The sequence below is a fragment of the Colossoma macropomum genome, unplaced genomic scaffold (assembly GCF_904425465.1).
Source record: "Colossoma macropomum unplaced genomic scaffold, Colossoma_macropomum, whole genome shotgun sequence".
NCBI classification, from domain to species: Eukaryota; Metazoa; Chordata; class Actinopteri; order Characiformes; family Serrasalmidae; genus Colossoma; species Colossoma macropomum.
The window spans coordinates 55,573-75,485 of NW_023495382.1; the positions used below are offsets into that span (position 1 = coordinate 55,573).

Genomic DNA, 19,913 nt, shown 5'->3' on the forward strand with positions numbered 1-19,913 from the left:
CCCAAAGGCTTGATGTTTGTGCTGTAGACAAATGCAAAGTTACATATATATTAAACATTAAAACATCAAATACAAGACATAATTTTAAGAATGTTGATAATCAACTGGAACTTTAAAAAAATGGCCCTATTCACCTATTATCAGTATAACTCTCTACAGTCTAGACTCCAGAGACGGACTTTGAAGCAATGCTGTGCTCCACCATTTCTGGAACTTTTTAAGTGTATGAATATAGATTTTAGAATGAACCTTTTTTTTAATTTTATGCATTTGCATTGCAGTTTAAAGCTTCTGTTTGTGTGAGGCTGGATGCAACAAAACACAACGGAAAACTAAACTAAATACCTACAGCTAGATGAAGGAACACTAGAAACAGGCAACAGCAAACAAAGAGATCACACAGGCAATGCAAAACAAAGAGGCTGCGCAAACACAGGGGTATAAATACACTGAGAGGAAACAAGAAACACCTGGTGCTAATGAGAGGGTGGGGCTACAGACTACACACAGGTGAGACAGATGACAAGGAAGCAGGACAGAGGAGACTAAAACAACAACAAAAGCACATGGCAAAACACTCAAGGGAAGGTAAACAAAGGGAGACAGACAGAAACAAAGAAAGGCAAGGACAGAGCAAGACAGGATGGTAGACTGTTCACTAGCGTCAAAAATAGAAGCGTCAAAAATAGAAATGCTACAGCTCATTATGATAGTGTTACTGCTGAAGATAATGCGATTGCTAGCTTTCATACTGTAAATAGGGTAACTGCTAATGCAGATACTCATTCTATAAATTCTATAAAATATAAATGCTCATAGGTTCCTCCCGATAGAGACTGTGTCTGTTCCCCGAATAAAACAAAGCATCAAAAAGCCTCGAAAAGTCTGTTTCAGTAACTTGATTAATATCAGACTAGTTATACCAGTTTGCAGCGACAGCACCTTTGGCCTAAAACTAGGACTGCTTAATATAAGATCCCTTACTCCTAAAGCCGCCGTTGTTAATGACATTATTACCGATCACGGTTTTGATGCTCTGTGCCTCACAGAAACGTGGATTAGACCCGATGAATACTTTAGTCTAAACGAAGCCACACCCCCAGGCTACAACTATGCACATAGCCCTCACTTAAGCGGCCGAGGTGGAGGTATAGCAACCATCCATTCTAAAGCTTTAGGCGTGAGGCAGAAAGTAGGCTATACATTCTCTTCTTTTGAAGTTCTTTTTCTTAATATAAGTATTCAAGGAACACATAAAAATCCCTTTACACTAATTACAGTCTACAGGCCACCAGGGCCGTATTCTCAGTTCTTACAGGAATTCTCTGAGTTCCTATCAAGTCTAATAACGCTTTCAAATAAAATAATAGTTGTCGGAGATTTTAATATCCACTTAGACAATCCTCAAGATGCACTAAGCAAGGCATTTATATCTATCATAGACTCCATAGGTTTCACCCAAATCATAAAAGGGCCCACACACTACCACAACCACACTCTAGACTTAATACTGACTTTTGGTGTAAACATAGATAACTTTGCTTACTTAACCATTACTTAATCTCTTACGAAATTCACTTTAGTGGTAATGTGCGTTCATCACCATGTTACTGTGTCAAGCGGACAATAACTCCCTCCACAGCTGGTGGCTTTATTAGAAACCTTCCTAGATTATCAGCCTCTCTTAGCTGTCCATCTAGATGCTATGACCAAGCTCTTAGAGAATAGTTTTCGATCTACTCTAGATAGTGTGGCCCCATTAAAAAGTAAAATAGTAAGGCAGAAAAAACTCGCCCCTTGGTATAATGACCACACTCGGGCTTTAAAACAGAACGCCAGACAACTTGAGTGAAAATGGCGCCTGACTAAGCTAGAAGTGTTCCAGTCCGCCTGGAAGGAGAGCCTTACAGACTATAGACAAGCACTTGCTACAGCACGCTCAGCCTATCTCTCCTCTCTCATAGAAAACAATAAGAATAATCCTAGATTACTTTTTAGCACAATCTCTAAAATAACAGAGAACAAAACAGTTAGTGAACCCCAGATACCATCAGCCTATAGCAGCAACGATTTTATGAATTTCTTTAGTGATAAAATTGAAAAAATTAGGCAGAAAATTCAGAATACGCAATTAAACTCTAGAAACCTGCTGCCTTATAATGCCAGCCTCAACCTAGAAAATATTATAATTCCTGCAGAGAGGCTGGAATCGTTTACCTTACTCCAAGAAAATGAACTATTTAAAATAGTCTCTTCCGCAAAATCATCTACCTGTATGCTAGATCCGATTCCTACAGGTTTACTCAAGGAAATTCTGCCAGAAATAACCAGGCCTATTCTGTCAATAATAAACTCTCTTAGCCTTGGGTACATCCCAAAATCTTTTAAGCTAGCAGTAACCGCTGATTAAGAAAGCGAACCTCGATCCATGCGAACTTTCAAATTATAGACCCATCTCAAATCTCCCCTTTATATCGAAGATCTTGGAAAAAGTTGTAGCAAAACAATTAAGCTCCTATTTGCATAGGAATCAAATACATGAAAAATTTCAATCTGGTTTTAGGCCACATCATAGTACAGAAACAGCACTAGTAAAAATTGTAAATGATCTATTATTATTTTCTGACCAAGATCATGTGTCCTTGTTAGTCCTCCTCGATCTTAGTGCAGCATTTGACACAATAGACCACGCTATCTTACTTGACAGGGTAACAGGAATAGCTCTTTCCTGGTTCCGGTCCTACCTCACTGATCGCTATCAGTTTGTTAATATAAACGGTGAATCATCTGTTCTCACAAAAGTAAAGTATGGTGTTCCACAAGGCTCTGTTTTAGGACCTGTATTATTCACATTATATATGCTACCACTGGGCACCATTATCAGTAAACACGGCATAAATTTCCACTGCTATGCCGATGACACTCAGCTATATTTAGCAAGCGACCCAGATGATAGAATTAAACTTAGCAAGATTGAAGACTGTATACAAGACATAAAGGACTGGATGTCGAGTAACTTTCTCCTTCTAAACTCAGATAAAACAGAGGTTCTGCTTCTTGGTCCAAAAGCAGCCAGAAACGAACTGTCTAATCTAACACTTAAACTTAACAATTTCTCAGTTGCATCAAGCTCATCTGTAAAAAGCCTTGGTGTCATTATAGACCCTGATCTGTCCTTCGACGCACATATAACTAATATTACTAGAACAGCCTTCCTGCATCTCTGCAATATTGCTAAATTGAGAAATGCGTTTTCTCTACAGGATACAGAAAAGTTAGTTCATGCATTTATTACTTCAAGGCTAGATTACTGTAATGCCCTGCTGGCTGGATGTCCCAGCAAAAGAATTAACAAGCTTCAGTTGGTCCAGAACGCTGCAGCCAGAGTCCTTACTAGAACCAGAAAGTTTGACCATATCAGCCCAGTTTTATCAGCCTTACACTGGTTGCCAGTTAAATTTCGCATTGATTATAAAATTCTCTTACTGACTTATAAAGGACTAAATGGACTCGCCCCTCAGTACCCGAGTGAACTTCTCTCCCACTATGAACCATCACGCCTACTTAGATCACAAGGTGCTGCTCACTATTAGTACCCAGAATTAATAAAGTTATGTCAGGGGGGAGAGCTTTCTCATACAAAGCCCCCCAGCTTTGGAATAGTCTTCCTGTTAATGTTCGGGACTCAGACACAGCCTCGGTGTTTAAGTCTAAGCTAAAAACGTACTTGTATAGTCCAGCCTTTGGTAATTAGTTTTCCCTGTCAGTTCTATACCTGCCAGAGTCTCCGCTAACACTGTAATTTGTGATCGGTCACCCATTACAGAACTGACTCTCTGTGTGTTTTCCTTTCTTTTCTTCGCCGAGTTGAACAGCTGCCCATCCTGTGTGTTCTGATTTTTCTGCCTTGATCGGGTGCCACTTCTCGCCAGCCCTCTGGACCGGCTTACCAACATTGAGCCTCCTGCTGTTCAACGCCGTGCAAACCTCACCCTCACAACCTGACCCCACTGATACTACTGCTGTTGCTGCATGAACTATTCAAAATTATTCACTTGAACCAATCAATCATTCAAACTAATTCAAATTAATCAATCACCCATTGTAGAACTGACTGTGTGTTTTCCTCTCTTTCCTTTGCCGAGTTGAACAGCTGCACATCCTGATGCTGATGCCTCTGCTGCCTTGATCGGTGCCACTGCTCGCCGTGCAAACCTCACGCCCACAACCTGACCCCACTGATGCTGCTGCTGCCGCTGCTGCTGCATGAACTAAACTATTCAAATTAATTGTTTCCTTCACCCTTACCCTGTTTTTGCACTTTAATACTTTATACTAACAATGTTTACTATCCGGTGTCGACCAGAGGAGGATGGGTCCCCCTTCTGGGTCTTGGTTCCTCTCAAGGTTTCTTCCTGTTTCTCTTAGGGAGTTTTTCCTTGCCACTGTCGCCTCTGGCTTGCTCATGGGGGCTCGGACCCGGATTTCTTTTTGTAATGCTGATTTCTTTGTAAAGCTGCTTTGTGACAACACCTGTTGTAAAAAGCGCTATATAAATAAACTTTACTTACTTACTTACTTTACTTACTCAAACTGTTGGTGGAGGTAAAAGAGTTCAAGTTCTACTGCATCCCTGCTTCCACTGAAAGGTCTGTCTTTAGGACTTCATTCACCACTTACTGTTTGAGTCATTGAAACAGTTCTTGTTAATAATCTCTTACTTTTTCAACAGCTAACACACTGACTGTCTTATCAACAGCTGAACCTGATCCTCCAAACCCATTTTATCAAATATTTTCATCAATTTCCAAAAGGAAAACTTTTTGCCACCACGTTTAGACAATAATCTCTTAATATATTAAAATTTCCTTAACTTTTTTGTGTAACAGAAGGTGGAAAGTGAAAACAAACATTGAGGAAACTGTAATGCAGTTTGAAATCATAAAAAGGGAGGAATACTTTACACAAATAAAGGAAATATAAACAAAAACTCAAACAAGGACCAGAGAAAGAGTGGATCTTAGAAGAGGTGGGCATGGAAAATAGAAAGACTACAAGCCAACAAGCAAGAGAACTTATTACTTATTTTTGGGGGGGGGGGGACCCCCACATAAGAGTGACTAAATTTAACTTAGTGAGGGTCCTGTGTCATTTCATTAAATAAAACTTGAATGTTTGGACAAAATGAACACCATTAGCTCGCCATTATTTGCTATGGTTCCTAGACTAGCGAGTCGCCTCTTTTAGACGAATGTTTGGTCTCACAAAATAATGAGACAAAAGTTTTTTGTTTTTTTTTTGTGTGAATTAATATTCCATTTTTAATAAACTGGTGTGTACACTTGTTAGAGCTGTTAGCTAGCTAGCTAACTAGCCAGCTAACATGTTTGTGCAAGCTTAGCTACTGTTAGCAGGCTAAGTTAACAGTTCTGCTGGAAGACCAGCTCAGTTCCGGCTAACTTATGGTAACCCATGACGAATAAAGGCTCAAACTGAGCAAGACATGTGAAGGGACTGATGTTGGAGCGACAGAAAAGGAGAAACTATGCAGGTTTTGTGATGTGGAAGGTTGTTAGCTTACTGGCTAGCAGGCTAATGGTTCACACACCATGGACCAGGTTTGATGCTTCCCTCACATAAGTTTACAAGATGAAAACAGGAATCTGAGGGAGTGACTGGAGCTCCAGTTACAGGTAAAACAGTAAGTCATTGTTTTTAACCGAGCTGTGATTTTTTAGCTATGTTCTAAGTGACTTAAAGTCCTGTATCAGACTAATGTTTATGAAATCTTTGTTCTATTCATGTTGCTTTAAAGCTTAACTAAATGTGTACTCTTCTTGTAATGACCTCCTCGTTTCCTACATCTACCACCAGCATTTCTGAAGTATAGAAGCAGCTTTATTTACATTTCTTTCTCCAGTACTCAACAGAGCATTTGGTAAAGTCTCCTATCTGTAGCACAGATCATATTTCAGTTTCTTTTCTTTTAAAATAAACATATTGTGTCAGTCATGAAGTTGAACTTTGCTTTTATGCATATTTCCCAGCCAAATCAAACTGTGGAAAGTACGGAAAATTAGAAGAATAAGAAAACTCTGGCCTCCTGCTTCATTCAGAATCGGTATCTAACATTCTTCAGTACAATGTGGACCAGAGTCTGTCCACTTTCAAGGATGGAGACGATGTTGTGAGATGGAGGGCTTCTGTCTGTGAAACTGGAAAATATTGTAAGGAGGGGAGGTGCCCATAAAGATTGTGCCCATGCTTTGCTTCTAGGTAATAAACCTTTTTTGCTTGACTGAAACCCTTTTTTTCCTTTCTTGTCGTTTAATCTAATGTGCACCAGAATGTTTAATTTTCAATTTAAAATCACTAAAATTCTGACGGGTGAGGACACCTTTGAACTCACCCATGGCAGATTGTGTTTTCTCAAACTTTTTCACTCCCCTCAAGCTTTCATGACTAATATATCTGCTTCCATGGTGGATCCCCATCTTATACAACCAAAGTTTAAAATGTTAATTTTACTGAAGTCCTGCTTCAGTGTCTCCTTTTCCTCCACTTCTAGGCCCCCTCCCACCCACCACATTGCAGCTACAGGAGCCTTCTTGCCAGGAGTGAGCAAAGTACAAAACTTCAGAACTTGAGTAAAAGTGGAAATTCTCTTTATAAATTATCAATTAAAGTAAAACTATTCTATTTATGATTTTACCTACACAAGTTCTTGGTTTTAAAGTTAGTATCAAATATCACAGTGCATTGAAACTACAGTTAGTTATTTTTTATTTTAATTAAACTATATTTGTAAAATCATTGCAATTGAAGATGGAAGATAATGGTAAAACAAGTATTTAGTGTTTTATGTCTAATGACTTGTGTTTAATATGATCATGGACATAACTGACTGTTGCAGTTATATTATTTTGATGAATAATATTATTTATTATTTTGAATTAAGGAGGATTGTGTGACTGCAAGCATCAGAGTTAATTTACTGTTCAAGTCTGTAGCAAAGTCTCCAGAAAGTATACATCAGAATTAGCATTTTCTGCACTACCTTTTACTTCTGAGAGCTTTTTATTTTATATATATATCACAGGTGTGACAAGTCTCTGATTACTGAGAGCTTGCTCTCTGCCTCCCTCTAGTGGTGGCATTGGTTTTGACCACAGGCTGGGTGGCCAGGCTCCTGCCTGTGGCAGACCAAGACTGACCCCTCAGAATTAATTTTGTTTACCAATGTATTAATGTGAACTGTTACAACATACTCCATCATATAAATAATAATAATAATGAATTTGACTCCTCTTTAAAAATGGTTGATGCTTAAACAAAAAATATGTACCAAACTGGAGAGCAAATCTATATTGTAAAAAATTGTAATTGTATTAGAAAAGTATTTTTAAGTTGTTAACATCAGCTTCAGCTCTCAAAGCCCCACAGATAAATTAATATTATACTGAAGAGCCTGTAAAAGAGTTATTCGTCTCCTTGTGCTGTTCTTTTATGTGACATAACAAGAAACATGAAAAATCACATGTCCAAAGACTGTACAGACACACAGTTTAGACTAGCAAATATAACTTTATATTTCCAAATTAGTGAAATAAAAGTTTTCTAATAGATAGCAAAATCACTTATTCCTCTTACATAAGCAGTAAATGATCTCATTATTTTCCTACAACCTTACAGGTGAGGCCGTGCATTCTGTCTGAAAAATCCAGACTACTCTCGTACAAATCAATAAATAGGTTAAAACAAAATGGGATAAATCTTAATTATCTTATTTTATTTAAAGATTTTTATAAGTAGAATGTTTTTACTTATTACAGTATCCACGAGGAATGGCTTTATTTAGGCATGAATACTTTGTTGTTTCAGTACTTTGTGTATATTGTGTATGTGTGTATATACAACCCCATTTCCAAGAAAATCAGGACACTGTGCAGAATGTGAATAAAAATAGATTGCAATAGTATGCAAATCATGTAAAGCATATATTTAAAGGAAAATGCCACAAAGATAACATATCAAATGTTGAAACTGAGACATTTTATTGTTTTTTTTTTAAACTATATGCCCATTTTGAATTTGATTCCAAAAAATACATTCCAAAAAAGTTGGGACGGGGGCATGTTCACCACTGTGTTTCATCACCTCTTTTTTTTAACAACACTCTGTAAGCGTTTGGGAAGTGAGGAGACACTACTGTAGTTTTAAAAGTGAAATGTTTTCCCTTTCTTGTGTAGCGAACACTGGCTGAAACTTTACTTCAAGATGAGTGTTTACCCAAAAGCTAAGGACCTTTTGGCTCCAGCGAGTCTGGAGTTGAAAGTGTAAATCTGTCGACTTAACACTCCCAACCCCAAACCCCAAAGTCAAATTTACAGCTGAATCAAGAACCAGCACCCCTCTCCCTTGACCCAGGGGGCAACAGAGCACATCCCTCTGGAATGTGGCATATGGCTCTCCAAAGTCCTGTGGACAACTTTATATTTAAGTAACAGAAAGTACATTTCTAAGGTATATATCCACTCCAAACTGCAACCATTCGTTAGGACTCATTTTAACTAAACTAGACATACCAAGAATGGGACTGCTACGACAATCTGAACTGAGAATTTAAAACTTTCTAAATCCCCTGAGGATCTCAACATGGACCCACAGCACCCCAAGGTGTGAACACAAGAATTACCACATCACCACCGTAAGGACTGTTGCTCACAAAGGACCCCAGAAACACTCACTGATATGCATGTTTGACTATCAATCCTATCTAATTTGCAAGAGATGATGCTTGTATTTGTGTACCGAGTTACTTAAAGTGTGAATACTCCTTTCTTTTACCAGACGTTAGGAATATGTAGGATAACTGTCTGAAAGTTACTGAAATAACCATTTAAAGTAGTGGTTTTAGAACACTAAGCATGCACTTAGGTTTTCTTTTCACTTATTATGTCTAGTCTTCTATTTTACTATTCTCGTTTACTTGATTTTATTCTTTGAAGTGATGATTTTACTGTGTTAAATCTCCTGCCATGAAAAGACATCCAAAGGGTTACCTGTACCTGTTTCTGCCTTCACAATAGTTGTTTTCAGGTAATGTGGATAAAACTGTAGGTTGATGCACAAATGTTAATTGTCTGTGTGGATTTTGGAACTTAATTCAATGATCTGAAACTGTTTTGATTTATTCTAACTTTAGATTATTCTAGTTTCAAATCTAGAGGGAACAAAGAAGGGAGTTCCCTGGGAAGGCGCTCACAGAGAAACCACCCCTAATCAGAATCGAGAACTAGAAATAGCAAATTACCCGCTAGGTAAGAGAACCTATCACCACCTTTGCTCCAACCCCGAATGAAGGGGCCAACAGCCTGGTAAAACCGGCGCGCACGCCAGTTCCAGTTAGTTCGAGCTCGCATCCCAGAGAACAAGGAGAAACTTCCACAAGTCTGTGCCAACCGCAGTTAGAAAGAAAGTTTAGAAGTTTACAACGCTTAGATCAGATCTGGATATTTTGTTGTTCGTGTAGTTTGTCTTTTGTTTATACCTTTAAGTTTAACCCAACCTTAGAGAAGAAAGTGAAGATTTCTTTACATGGCCAAGTAAGGAATTTCTTCAAGTTTGAGCTCTGACGAAGATAGGTAGTGATTCAGGTTAGCAGCCTCGAAATTTGACTGCATTTCCCCAGCCCTAAGAAGAAGCCCAGAGACTCTGAAGCCCAGCCAGAGCTGCGCCTCGACTGGCGAACTGAATCCTCGCCAGAAGACTGCCCTGGTTCCAAGCTTCATCCTCGGGCAGTCGAGACGCCGAAGTCGGTCATCAACTGCAACGGATCGCCTGTGCGAAGTCCCACCAAGACTCCAGGGCCAGTAAAGAAACGCTCAGCATGCGAGCTCCAGCCGATCCTCAAGCGACCCACCTCAGAGGACCCGCCGTCCTGTCTCCCGACTTCAAAGTAAGGCTGGCTATCTTTCATTTGTGCAGTCAAGGTTCGACACTATTTTATTCGATAAGAATTCTCTTTTAGATATATGCTAGTTTAGGTTAAGCTGCCCTATAGATCCTTTGTCCTTAAGGCCCGAGTCGCTTTCCCAAGGAGCGCCCTCAGCCACCTTTGCACACCATTTTACACTGGGAAATATGTTACATTACCTGAGCCATTCCCTTGTTTTTTTATTTCTTTTCTTTTGTTTATTAACCAAGTTATCCAACTGTAGTGTCATATTTAGCCAATAAAGTTACTTTTGATTGAAGCATCCTCAGCATGAGTGTCTGTCTTTTCCCTCATTGGTCTGTAGACTTTAAACAAAATCCAAGTTACCCTGACCTCCTTTTTAGTTTAAGCAATAATAATCATATTTATAATCAGATTAAAATTGCAATAACCGTTACACTTGTTTGATATAGGATTTTAGCTGCTCAATTTTAAATGAGTCCATTTTAAATGAGCTCGGGCCCAGAGAAGGTGGCAGCATTCCTGTGTATATATAATATTCTTCTTTGCGCTTTAGAGTTTTAACAGTTTCAGTGACAAAGTGTGTTCATAGGCAGTGGTTTTCAGAAGTGTTTCTGAGCCCATGCAGTGATTTCCACTACAGAATCATGTCTGTTTTAATGCAGTGCCACCTGAAGGCCCAAAGATCATAGCCAGCAAATACTGGTTTTTGGCCTTGTTACTTGCATACAGAGATTTCTCCAGATTCTCTGAATCTTTTAATGATATTATGTACCAAAGATGATGAAAAGCAAAAGTTCTTTGCTATTTTATGGTAAGAAAAGTTATTCTTGAATTGTTGCACTATTTGCCTGTGCAGTCACAGTGTGGTGAACCTCTCCTCATCTTTACTTCTGAAAGCCTCTCTGAGATGCTTTTTTTTTACCCAATCACGTTAAAATTTAAACATTTGATATGTTGTCTTTGTACTATTTTAAATAAAATATAGGGTTTAAAACACATTGCATTGTGTTTTTATTTACATTTTGCATAGCGTCCCAACTTTTTTGGAAATGGGGTTGTATATTATAGAGTCTGCTGTGTGTACATTAATATTATGTGTATATATTTCTAGAATTTAAGTACTACAAGGGGGCTACACATCTAAGATTTTCATTCACCTTAGGACCTGTGTGAATGTGATGTGACAAACATGATTTGACTTGGTTTGAACTTTGACTTTCCAGCTATAAAGATGTACATATTAGCACCTTAAGGAACATTTATGATAACAGTCAAAGAACAGAAATGGACCATCACTGTACTTCATTCACAGGCCTGAGCTAGTCAGTTATCAGCTCTTGCTGGGCTCACTGGGCCTCCATATGTTCAGGGTATTTTGCCTATTCTATCCTGAATATACTTGATCACAGAATGAAAAGGAGACAGCTAGCTTTCCCTGAACCATGTTCTGCAGACTCCTAGGTTCATATAGAGCAGCTCAAATAAAGTGAAGCCTCTGGAGTCTTGTTGTGTTTACTGTACTGACAGAGAACTTAAGGATGCTGAACTGTTCAATGGAGTTGTTTTTCTGAGCATGACAGGAAGAAATTGTTTAATTTGTTGGAGCCTCAGCCAGGAATCATGAGAGAAACAACAAGCCACGTTCAGTTAGCAGCTCCAGTAACCTTATAGGTCCATCATCAGTCATTTGAAAGGAACCCTAAAAATTGGGAGAGGGCTGAGTGGGGCAGTGGTTTCCAAGGTGAGGTGCTCTGGCAGATGGAACACTTTGCAAATTTCACACCTCATACTGCCCACTGTATAAGCATTATTTTTTTGTTCTGATAGAAAACACTCAATCAACACAATCACCATAGACTGAAATGAGTTCTGAGTCAGAATGTCTGTATATGTTGAGATTTTAACTAATATATTCTTTGAGTGCTCTGCCACTCTCTTTACAGGTAGCCACTCCCACTTTGCAGCTCATTTCATTCCAAGCAAACGAAACTGATCTCAGAGAGCTGCTCTCTCTCTCTGTCTGTGAGTGCAGGAAAATGGCAGAGGCCAGTATTTCAGTAGATCAGGACCAGTTCAGCTGTCCAGTCTGTCTGTCTCTGCTGAAGGATCCAGTGACTATTCCCTGTGGACACAGTTTCTGTATGGTGTGTATTAATGGCTGCTGGGATCAGGATGATCAGAGGGGGGTCTACAGCTGCCCCCAGTGCAGAGAGACTTTCACTCCAAGGCCTGTTCTACGCAGAAACAACATGCTGGCTGAAGTGGTGGAGAAACTGAAGAAGACAGAACTCCAAGCTGCTCCTTCTGCTCACTGTTACGCTGGACCTGGAGATGTGGAGTGTGATTCCTGCACTGGGAGAAAACGCAAAGCCATCAAGTCCTGTTTGGTGTGTCTGGCTTCATTTTGTGAAACTCATCTTAAACCTCACTATCAGTCTCCTGCCTTTAAGAAGCACAAGCTGGTCGAAGCCTCCAAACAGCTACAAGAGAAGATCTGCCCTCAACATGATAAAGTAATCGAGATCTTCTGTCATACTGATGACAGCGGCATCTGTTATTTGTGTACGAAGTATGAACACAAAGGTCATGATACAGTTGCAGCTGCAGCAGAACGGTCTGAGAAACAGGTAAGAAATAGCATTTATTGAATGACTATGTTTAATCAGTTTTTCTCCAATGTAGTTGGATTATATAGGTACAGAATTGAAACTGTAACTGTATTTGAAGTGATTGAAATGACTTAAGTGAAACTGTTGTGGGTGAGGGAGTGGTAGCCCAAATAACTTTCTGTCTGTCTCAATGTTAGCACCAAACAAGACAAACCAGTCAATCAACATTTCATCAGCCAGCTCTTTTCTCCCTGCACACATTTCACATCAATCATCGCCTGCTTTCTCCACAGTTAATTCCTACCTGACACAGATACACACATTACGAGAAAGAAATGTCAACAACAAAGCACTGATTATTTCGGCGTCACATTCCATAATGGAATTAAGAAGTGCTGAAGAACAACCACATACAATGTTGGCAAGCAGGGGTGCAAATAACCTACTAAATAAAATGTATTTATCATAAAAACAATCAATTTATGCCAGGCTCTGTCAAACTCTAAATACAGTTGTAACTCACCAGTTAATCTCAATTAGATAAGTGACATCAACATCCTCCTGAAGATCTATCTTCCTGCAGGTTTCACCTCCATCCTCCCCGTAACACACCTCATTGAGCTCATTAAGAACTCTTAAAGGCAAAATTTAGATGGATCAGGAAGGGTCAGTTAGGGTTGGAGCTATAGAGTTTGAAAAAAGATCTGCAGACTGCAGGGCTGGTGACCACATAAAATGTTTTTTCCCCCAGAGTCAGCTGAAGGAGATGCAGAGGAAATCTCAGCAGAGACTCCAGGAGAAAGAGAAGAAGCTGCAGGAGGTGAAACAGGCTGTGAAGACTCTTAAGGTGAGTAGTGAGCAGAGATCTGCTGGAGCAGCTGTTTCACAGCTCAGTCAGACTCTCCTCCAGTCAGACAGTGAGGAGTCCAGTGTTGGACACTTAGAGATCCTACACAGCCACAATGTGGACAGTGAGTCATCTAGAGTCCCAGTGAGAGAGTGAATGATAGCTGGTGTGTAAATGGAGCTCCATCTTGTGTGCGTGTTGTAACAGAGCTCTGCACAGGCAGCAGTGGAGGACAGTGAGAGGATCTTTACTGAGCTGATCCGCTCCATTGAGAAAAAGCGCTCTGAGGTAACGGAGCTGATCAGAGCTCAGGAGGAGGCTGAACTGAGTGGAGCTGAGGAACTCCTGGAGCAGCTGGAGCAGGAGATTGCTTATCTAAAGAGGAGAGACACTGAGCTGGAGCAGCTTTCACACACAGAGGATCACATCCATTTCCTCCAGGTAACCATCACTGTCTGATCTACTCAGAGACCTGAAACTTAAAGATTCACAGTAAATGTGTTTGAAATCAAATCTTTTTTTAATCTAATGTGGATTGAGGTTATTCATCACTTTTGTACATCTTTCTCCATTACTCTATTGTCTCTGTAGAGATTCCAGTCTCTCCGTGTCTCTTCTGGATCCGAGGACTCACCCAGCATCACTGTCCCTCAACATCTCTTATTTGATGGAGTGAGGAAATCTCTCTCTGATCTGAAAGAGAGACTAGAGGAATTCTGTAAGCAGGAATTCAGTAAAATCTCTTTGTTTAGTGAAAGGAGCTCTGCTGATGAACATGAGGGTGAATCTTTAACTGCACAGCATCTTTACGGGCGCAGACAGAGTGTGGGTGAGTCATAAGAGTTTTTGTTCTTATTGCTACCCTTGATGCCCACTAGTCCTTGAATATTCATATATCTTGGTAAAGCCCAAAGTGTTAATTGATAATATTGAGAAAAAGAAAAAAAAAAATCCAATGGGGACTCAAAAAAATGGACAATGTGTAGAGCAAGAAGGCTGGATGTACGTGTGAGCAGCACTTTAATAAAACAAACTAGCAAAAATACAAAGTAAAATAAGGTTTAAAGGGCAGGCAGGTCAGGGGAAGCGGTGGCAAAAGCGGACACGGCTTGGTCCTGGGGTGCAGAAACAGCAGGAAACTCAGTAGCAGCCGACAGTTCTGGTGCTGCTGGACTGGCTGCACCTTCACAGCCCTTATGCCCATGGCATTCGCACAAGAGAAACTAGCAAAAATACAAAGTAACAAACTACAAGGTTTAAACAAAGAAACAGAGCAAACAAAATACGAGGTAGGCACACAACCACTACATGATGAAAAGTGACAATTAGACTAGAGAACAAAGGGCTTAATATACCGACAAGCAATAGGGAACATCTGGGACAGGGAGGAGGCAGGGAGTACAAACAGGTGAGGATCCTACTAGGGATGGTGGGGGGAAAAGGGCGGAGCCAAAGAACCAAAATGAAAACACAAGCACATGGCTAAAAATCACATGGCTACAATACAGGGGAAGAAACAGATGAAGACAGAGGGACTGAGGAAACCATGACAGTTAGGCACACATCCTTGTGTGCTGACTAGACTAGAAAACCTGAATCCTTGTGCTAATAGACTAACACAAATACAATGATGACATTTTATGAAAGAGATTGTTTGGCTTTGCAGAGATATTTGACCTTCAGTGAACATTGTGTTTAATTGTTCAAGGTGACCTCATACTGTTTACAAAAATAACTGAATATTGAATACAGTAAACTGTGCTGAAGATTTTCCCTCACTGGTCAAAAATTTGATGCTTGTTCTCATTTGGAACAGAAGGATAAAGAACCTTGTGACTTGTGGAGCACTGAGCACAAGCACACAAAATTTGGTTGTTAGCAAATACTTGAAAAAATATTTCAGGAAAATAAATAATATTTATACAAACAATCTATAAATCTCTGCTACAAAATGAAAATCTACACTTTGTCTGCAGCTCAAGCTTTTCTGAACACTTCAGCTGAAAGTTATGAGAGTGCAAACGTTACAACTTACCAGCAACAAGCTGATGCAAAAACAATTACTTAATAAAGTGTAATGGGTTTTGTAATTTTTAATATTATTATTGCTAGAAACTTATGTGAGGGTGTGAGGTAACCCGAATTTATTTGAAGTCTACAGACCAGGGCAAGAGAGAGAAGCGCTCGCACCAAGGATGCTTCAGAAAAGGGAATTTATTGGCTAAATATCAAACTACTTTTGGACTACATTCAATGATAAACAAAACAAAACAAAGTGATAGTAATGAAAGACAAAATAGCTCGAGTAAGTTAGAGTGATTCACGGCTAAATGGTATGAGGCAGTGTGGTTTGGGGAGTTGCTTGGGAGAGCCTCTAGAGAATTAACCTAAGCCTGGACGGGAAGAACTATATGGCTGGATGTACCTATATAAGTTCTCTTAGTAAATAAATTGGCGTCAGGGCCCTGACTGCAAATTGATGGAACCAGCTTACATTGGAGTCGGGGGCTGACTTCAGGAGGGTCGTCTCAGGACAGACTCGATCGAAGGCTGGAGCTCACTCGGTGGTTCCTCTCCTCGCTGGCCATGGAACTACCTCTCTTTAGCAGAAGCAAAAGTTATAGATATATTCTCCCTGGCCAGACAAGAAATATCCACCTTCCTTCTCTGAGGGTGGTTTAAATTTAAGGTGTGTAGATGAACAGGCAAGTTACAAAACAAACAAAGGTTTTAGATCTGAAAATTTAGCGTTCTAATACTTCTGACCTGTCTTTCTGACCAAGGCCGGCACAAACTTAGAAACTTAGCTATCCTTTTGTTGCGAACGCAGGAATCTGAACTGAACCCAAATTTGCGGTGCAGTTTTGCTCGGCTGGAGGCCCTACCCTTTGGAGGTGGAGCCAGAGTGCTGACAGGTTCTCCTCACCTAAGGTTACTAGCTACTCATTGTTTCCAACTCTGATTGGTTGTGCATAAATGTAGGAATGCCTTCCCCAGAATCACTGTATCCTTTGTTTCAGCTAGTTAAACAAAGAAAAACAAACATTCCTATATCATCAAATTGATTTAACTTTCAAAATCAAGGAATGAACAACTAGGATATTCATGCGTGTTTCTAAGAGAGAGTTTAACCCTTGTTACCTGATACACAACACATGTCAAAGAGCACAGGTAATATTTGCCTATCATATCTGAACATGACCCAATGCATGAAAAATAAAATTAAAATAAAAGGAAAAGAACAAAGGAAGAAAAGAAAAGAAAACCACATTCAGGATACATATTGGTCAATGGTCTAAACTCATAGCAATTAAATGGTTGGGTCTGACTGTTATCAAAGTTATACTCTACGTATTTCTAGCACTTAATAGTATAAAAAGATACAGGTAATATTTAGGTACTACCTAACAACAAGATTAATACAAAAAGTAGCATTGCTTACGGATTATATAAATGTTGATAATCAAGCAGACAAAGCAAGAAGTTTCTTGGGGTTCCTTATAAGCACAAGTCCTTACGGTGGTGAAGTGGTAATTCGTGGTTTCACCCCTTGGGGGTGCTGTGGGTCCATGCTTGAGATCCCTAGGGAATTTGGAAAATTGAAATTTTGCTGTCCAAAGTCGTACGAGTTCCACCTTTGGTATGTCTAGTTTAGTTAAAAAGATTTCTAATGAATGGTTGCAGTTTGGAGTGGACATATATCTTACATATACTTAAAGATAAAGTTGTCCACAGGACTTTGGAGGGCCATGTGGCCAATATTCCAGGGAGGCGTTGCCCCCTGGGTCGAGGGAGAGGGGTGCTGGTTCTTGGTTCAGTCGTAAATTTGGCTGAGTTTGGGGGTTGGGAGTGTTAAGTGACAGATTTACACTTTCAATTCCAGACTCGCTGGAGCCAAAAGGCCCTTAACTTTGGGTTGTTGATACGCTCAGCCTAGGGGTAAAGTTTCAGCCAGTGTTCGCTACAAAAGTACATAAAAATAAACAAAGTTCATCAAAACAAATAGCATTGGTGAAAATAGACAGTGACACAACTTGATCAGAAAACAGAACAGCAAATAATGGCATTGTTAAAATATATTTATTTCATGTTTATTTATTTAAATCACATCTATAAAGCAGTTTTAATAACAAAAGCAAATAAATAATATTTATTAGTGATCAAGGACTTCTAGGAAAGGAAATATTACTTGTAGCCTTTAGGTTCGGCCATGCCAACTTACTGAGGGCCTGGCAGCTCATGACATAGATTTCAATGAAATTCTTCATAAACATTTTGCAAAATTTCACAACATAATTTCATAAAGATTGTTTTTTTCTCCATTTAAGCTTCTAATATACCTTTTAGAGTGCATCTCCAAAAACAGCTAAAACTGATTTTTACACTGCTTGTCTCGCAAATGGTCATTGGTCTTTGCCCTGAGGAGTTTATGGAGAGCAAATTTATATTATATCCCTCTATATATAGTTGTGAATGGGCTGTTCTTGCTAATAGAGTCCGATCAAGTCCTGCATTCACGAGAGGAACAGCTGCTCTTCAGCCCTTCCTTACATATGACATTAATGTACCAGCATCACACACACTGAATGTGCACTTTTGTTCACTGATATCTTTCTCACAAATTTAAATGTAGACATCGCTTTAGTCACTGGTTGAGCAGTCTTTGTGACTGAAGCTCCTGCATCAGTATAATAATAATGCTAATAATAATAATAATAGTAATAGTAATAATAATTATCATTCAAAGATGGAAAACCTATACATATATTTTTAACACATAATGTACATCACTATCCCACCTTACAGATCCACCATGTGATATGGATTTACACTCAGAGCTAATGAGCAGAGAAGATTTACTGCAATGTATGTGAAGTGCACACACACCCACACATATACACTTATTTAAACTTGAATATAAAAAATAATCATTAATAATTAGATAATTCATTTAAGCACATTCTGTAAAACTAAATTTTTTTTTGTTAGATTTCTGTCGGCTGACTCTGGATCTCAACACAGTAAATCATTACCTCAGTCTGTCAGGGAAAAACAGAGTGGTGTCATACAGCGCGATAAACCATCATTACCCTGATCATCCAGAGAGATTTGACTACTTGAAGCAGGTGTTTTGCAAGGAGAGTGTAAGTGGACGCTGTTACTGGGAGGTTGAGTGGAGCAGTAGTGGATATGTGTACATATCAGTCTCATATAAAGGGATCGGCAAGAAAAGATATGGTAACGAGTGTAAGTTTGGACACAACAGTCAGTCCTGGAGTCTGCAGTGTTCTCCCTCCGTCTCTTTCTATCACAACAACATTGAGACTGAGCTCTCAGCCTCATCATCCTCCAGAATAGGAGTGTATGTGGATCACAGTGCAGGAACTCTGTCCTTCTACAGGATCTCTGACACAATGACCCTCCTACACACAGTCCACACCACATTCACTCAGCCGCTCTATGCTGGATTCTGGGTGAACCCGGGAACTGTGAGGTTGTGTGACCTACCATAGTTACAGATTATTCTCATTAGCCCAGCATATGCACTGAGAAAAAATATTCTCAACATATGTTGTTTTCCCTTGTATGTTATTTTCTTGTGGGTACCATGTTTATTGTAGAGTTTAAGCAAATAGCTTTTTGTTGTAGAAAAGTGATACCCATCACATACCATTTGCAGAAAGGGATAAGGTGAAAGCTGATAACAGTCTAACCTTGCCCCCTCACTCCTTTGTTTGTATTTAGATAACCCTTTGTCTCACAACCCCAAGGTGATAATCACCCCCTCACTTATCTCTACCCCCCCTTCATCTTATTTCATACTATCCTTCTACAAAACCTGTTTACCCCTCCTCAAATTCCTTTTCTTCCTCCTTCCTCCCCTTTAGTTTTCAATCTATATAAGGTCCTTCCAAAATATTTTTGTTAGACTTGTGCCAGACTACTGACAAAACTGATGACCAAGCTGTGCCCTGCATGACTCTTTGCATGCATGTGAATAAAACTCAGAATCTGAAGATCCAGTCTCCTGACTCTTCCTGGCGAATTTTTAACAATTTGGTGCCGTGACCCGGATGGCATACTGAAACATACTTGGTGAGTAAAAATGCCATTTTTGAACCGAAGAGAAAATCTACCTTTATGAAATAGAGTAGTCAGTAAAAGTTAGCCTCTCTGAAACATGGGAAGTTTATATATTGTCATTGGTAAAAGAAAATAGTGTTTTGTGGCTGTTCTCATCTCTGTTCTGAGGGATGTTTACTTGTTGTCACTCAGCCGAGCATTTTTTGTGGCTGTGGCTGTGGTTGTCACTGGTAAATGACTTGCATCACCACAGACAAGGTAAGTTCAAATGAGACCAAGAACTATTACATCTTCTGAGGTCCTTAATAAGGAAGGTGAAGTTAAGGGAACCAGATTAGAAGTTGGTCATGTTCCTTTAGATGCAACCACCTGGACAAGCTGTCCAAAGAAATGAATCCTCCTAGGGAAATGG

The 19,913-nt window shown here is 39.5% G+C and overlaps 1 protein-coding gene across 1 annotated transcript; it reads left to right on the forward strand.

Annotated features, from left to right (window-relative positions):
* Nucleotides 1–11,985: 11,985 nt before the first annotated feature.
* On the forward strand, nucleotides 11,986–19,113 carry LOC118801943 (E3 ubiquitin/ISG15 ligase TRIM25-like). Its single transcript, XM_036562344.1, has 6 exons — nucleotides 11,986–12,588; nucleotides 13,322–13,417; nucleotides 13,625–13,858; nucleotides 14,009–14,246; nucleotides 18,224–18,283; nucleotides 18,407–19,113. Exons 1-6 carry the CDS (start codon nucleotides 11,998–12,000, stop codon nucleotides 18,928–18,930), a joined length of 1,743 nt encoding a protein of 580 aa, XP_036418237.1. The 5' UTR covers nucleotides 11,986–11,997; the 3' UTR covers nucleotides 18,931–19,113.
* The last annotated feature ends 800 nt before the right edge of the window (nucleotides 19,114–19,913 follow it).

Bases quoted from the DNA above. Each gene is read 5' to 3' on its own strand.
- LOC118801943 (XM_036562344.1), top strand. From the start codon at position 11,998: ATGGCAGAGGCCAGTATTTCAGTAGATCAGGACCAGTTCAGCTGTCCA. The intron at 12,589-13,321 runs GTAAGAAATAGC...TTTTTCCCCCAG, and splicing joins CAGAACGGTCTGAGAAACAG to AGTCAGCTGAAGGAGATGCA. The intron at 14,247-18,223 runs GTGAGTCATAAG...CCCACCTTACAG, and splicing joins CGGGCGCAGACAGAGTGTGG to ATCCACCATGTGATATGGAT.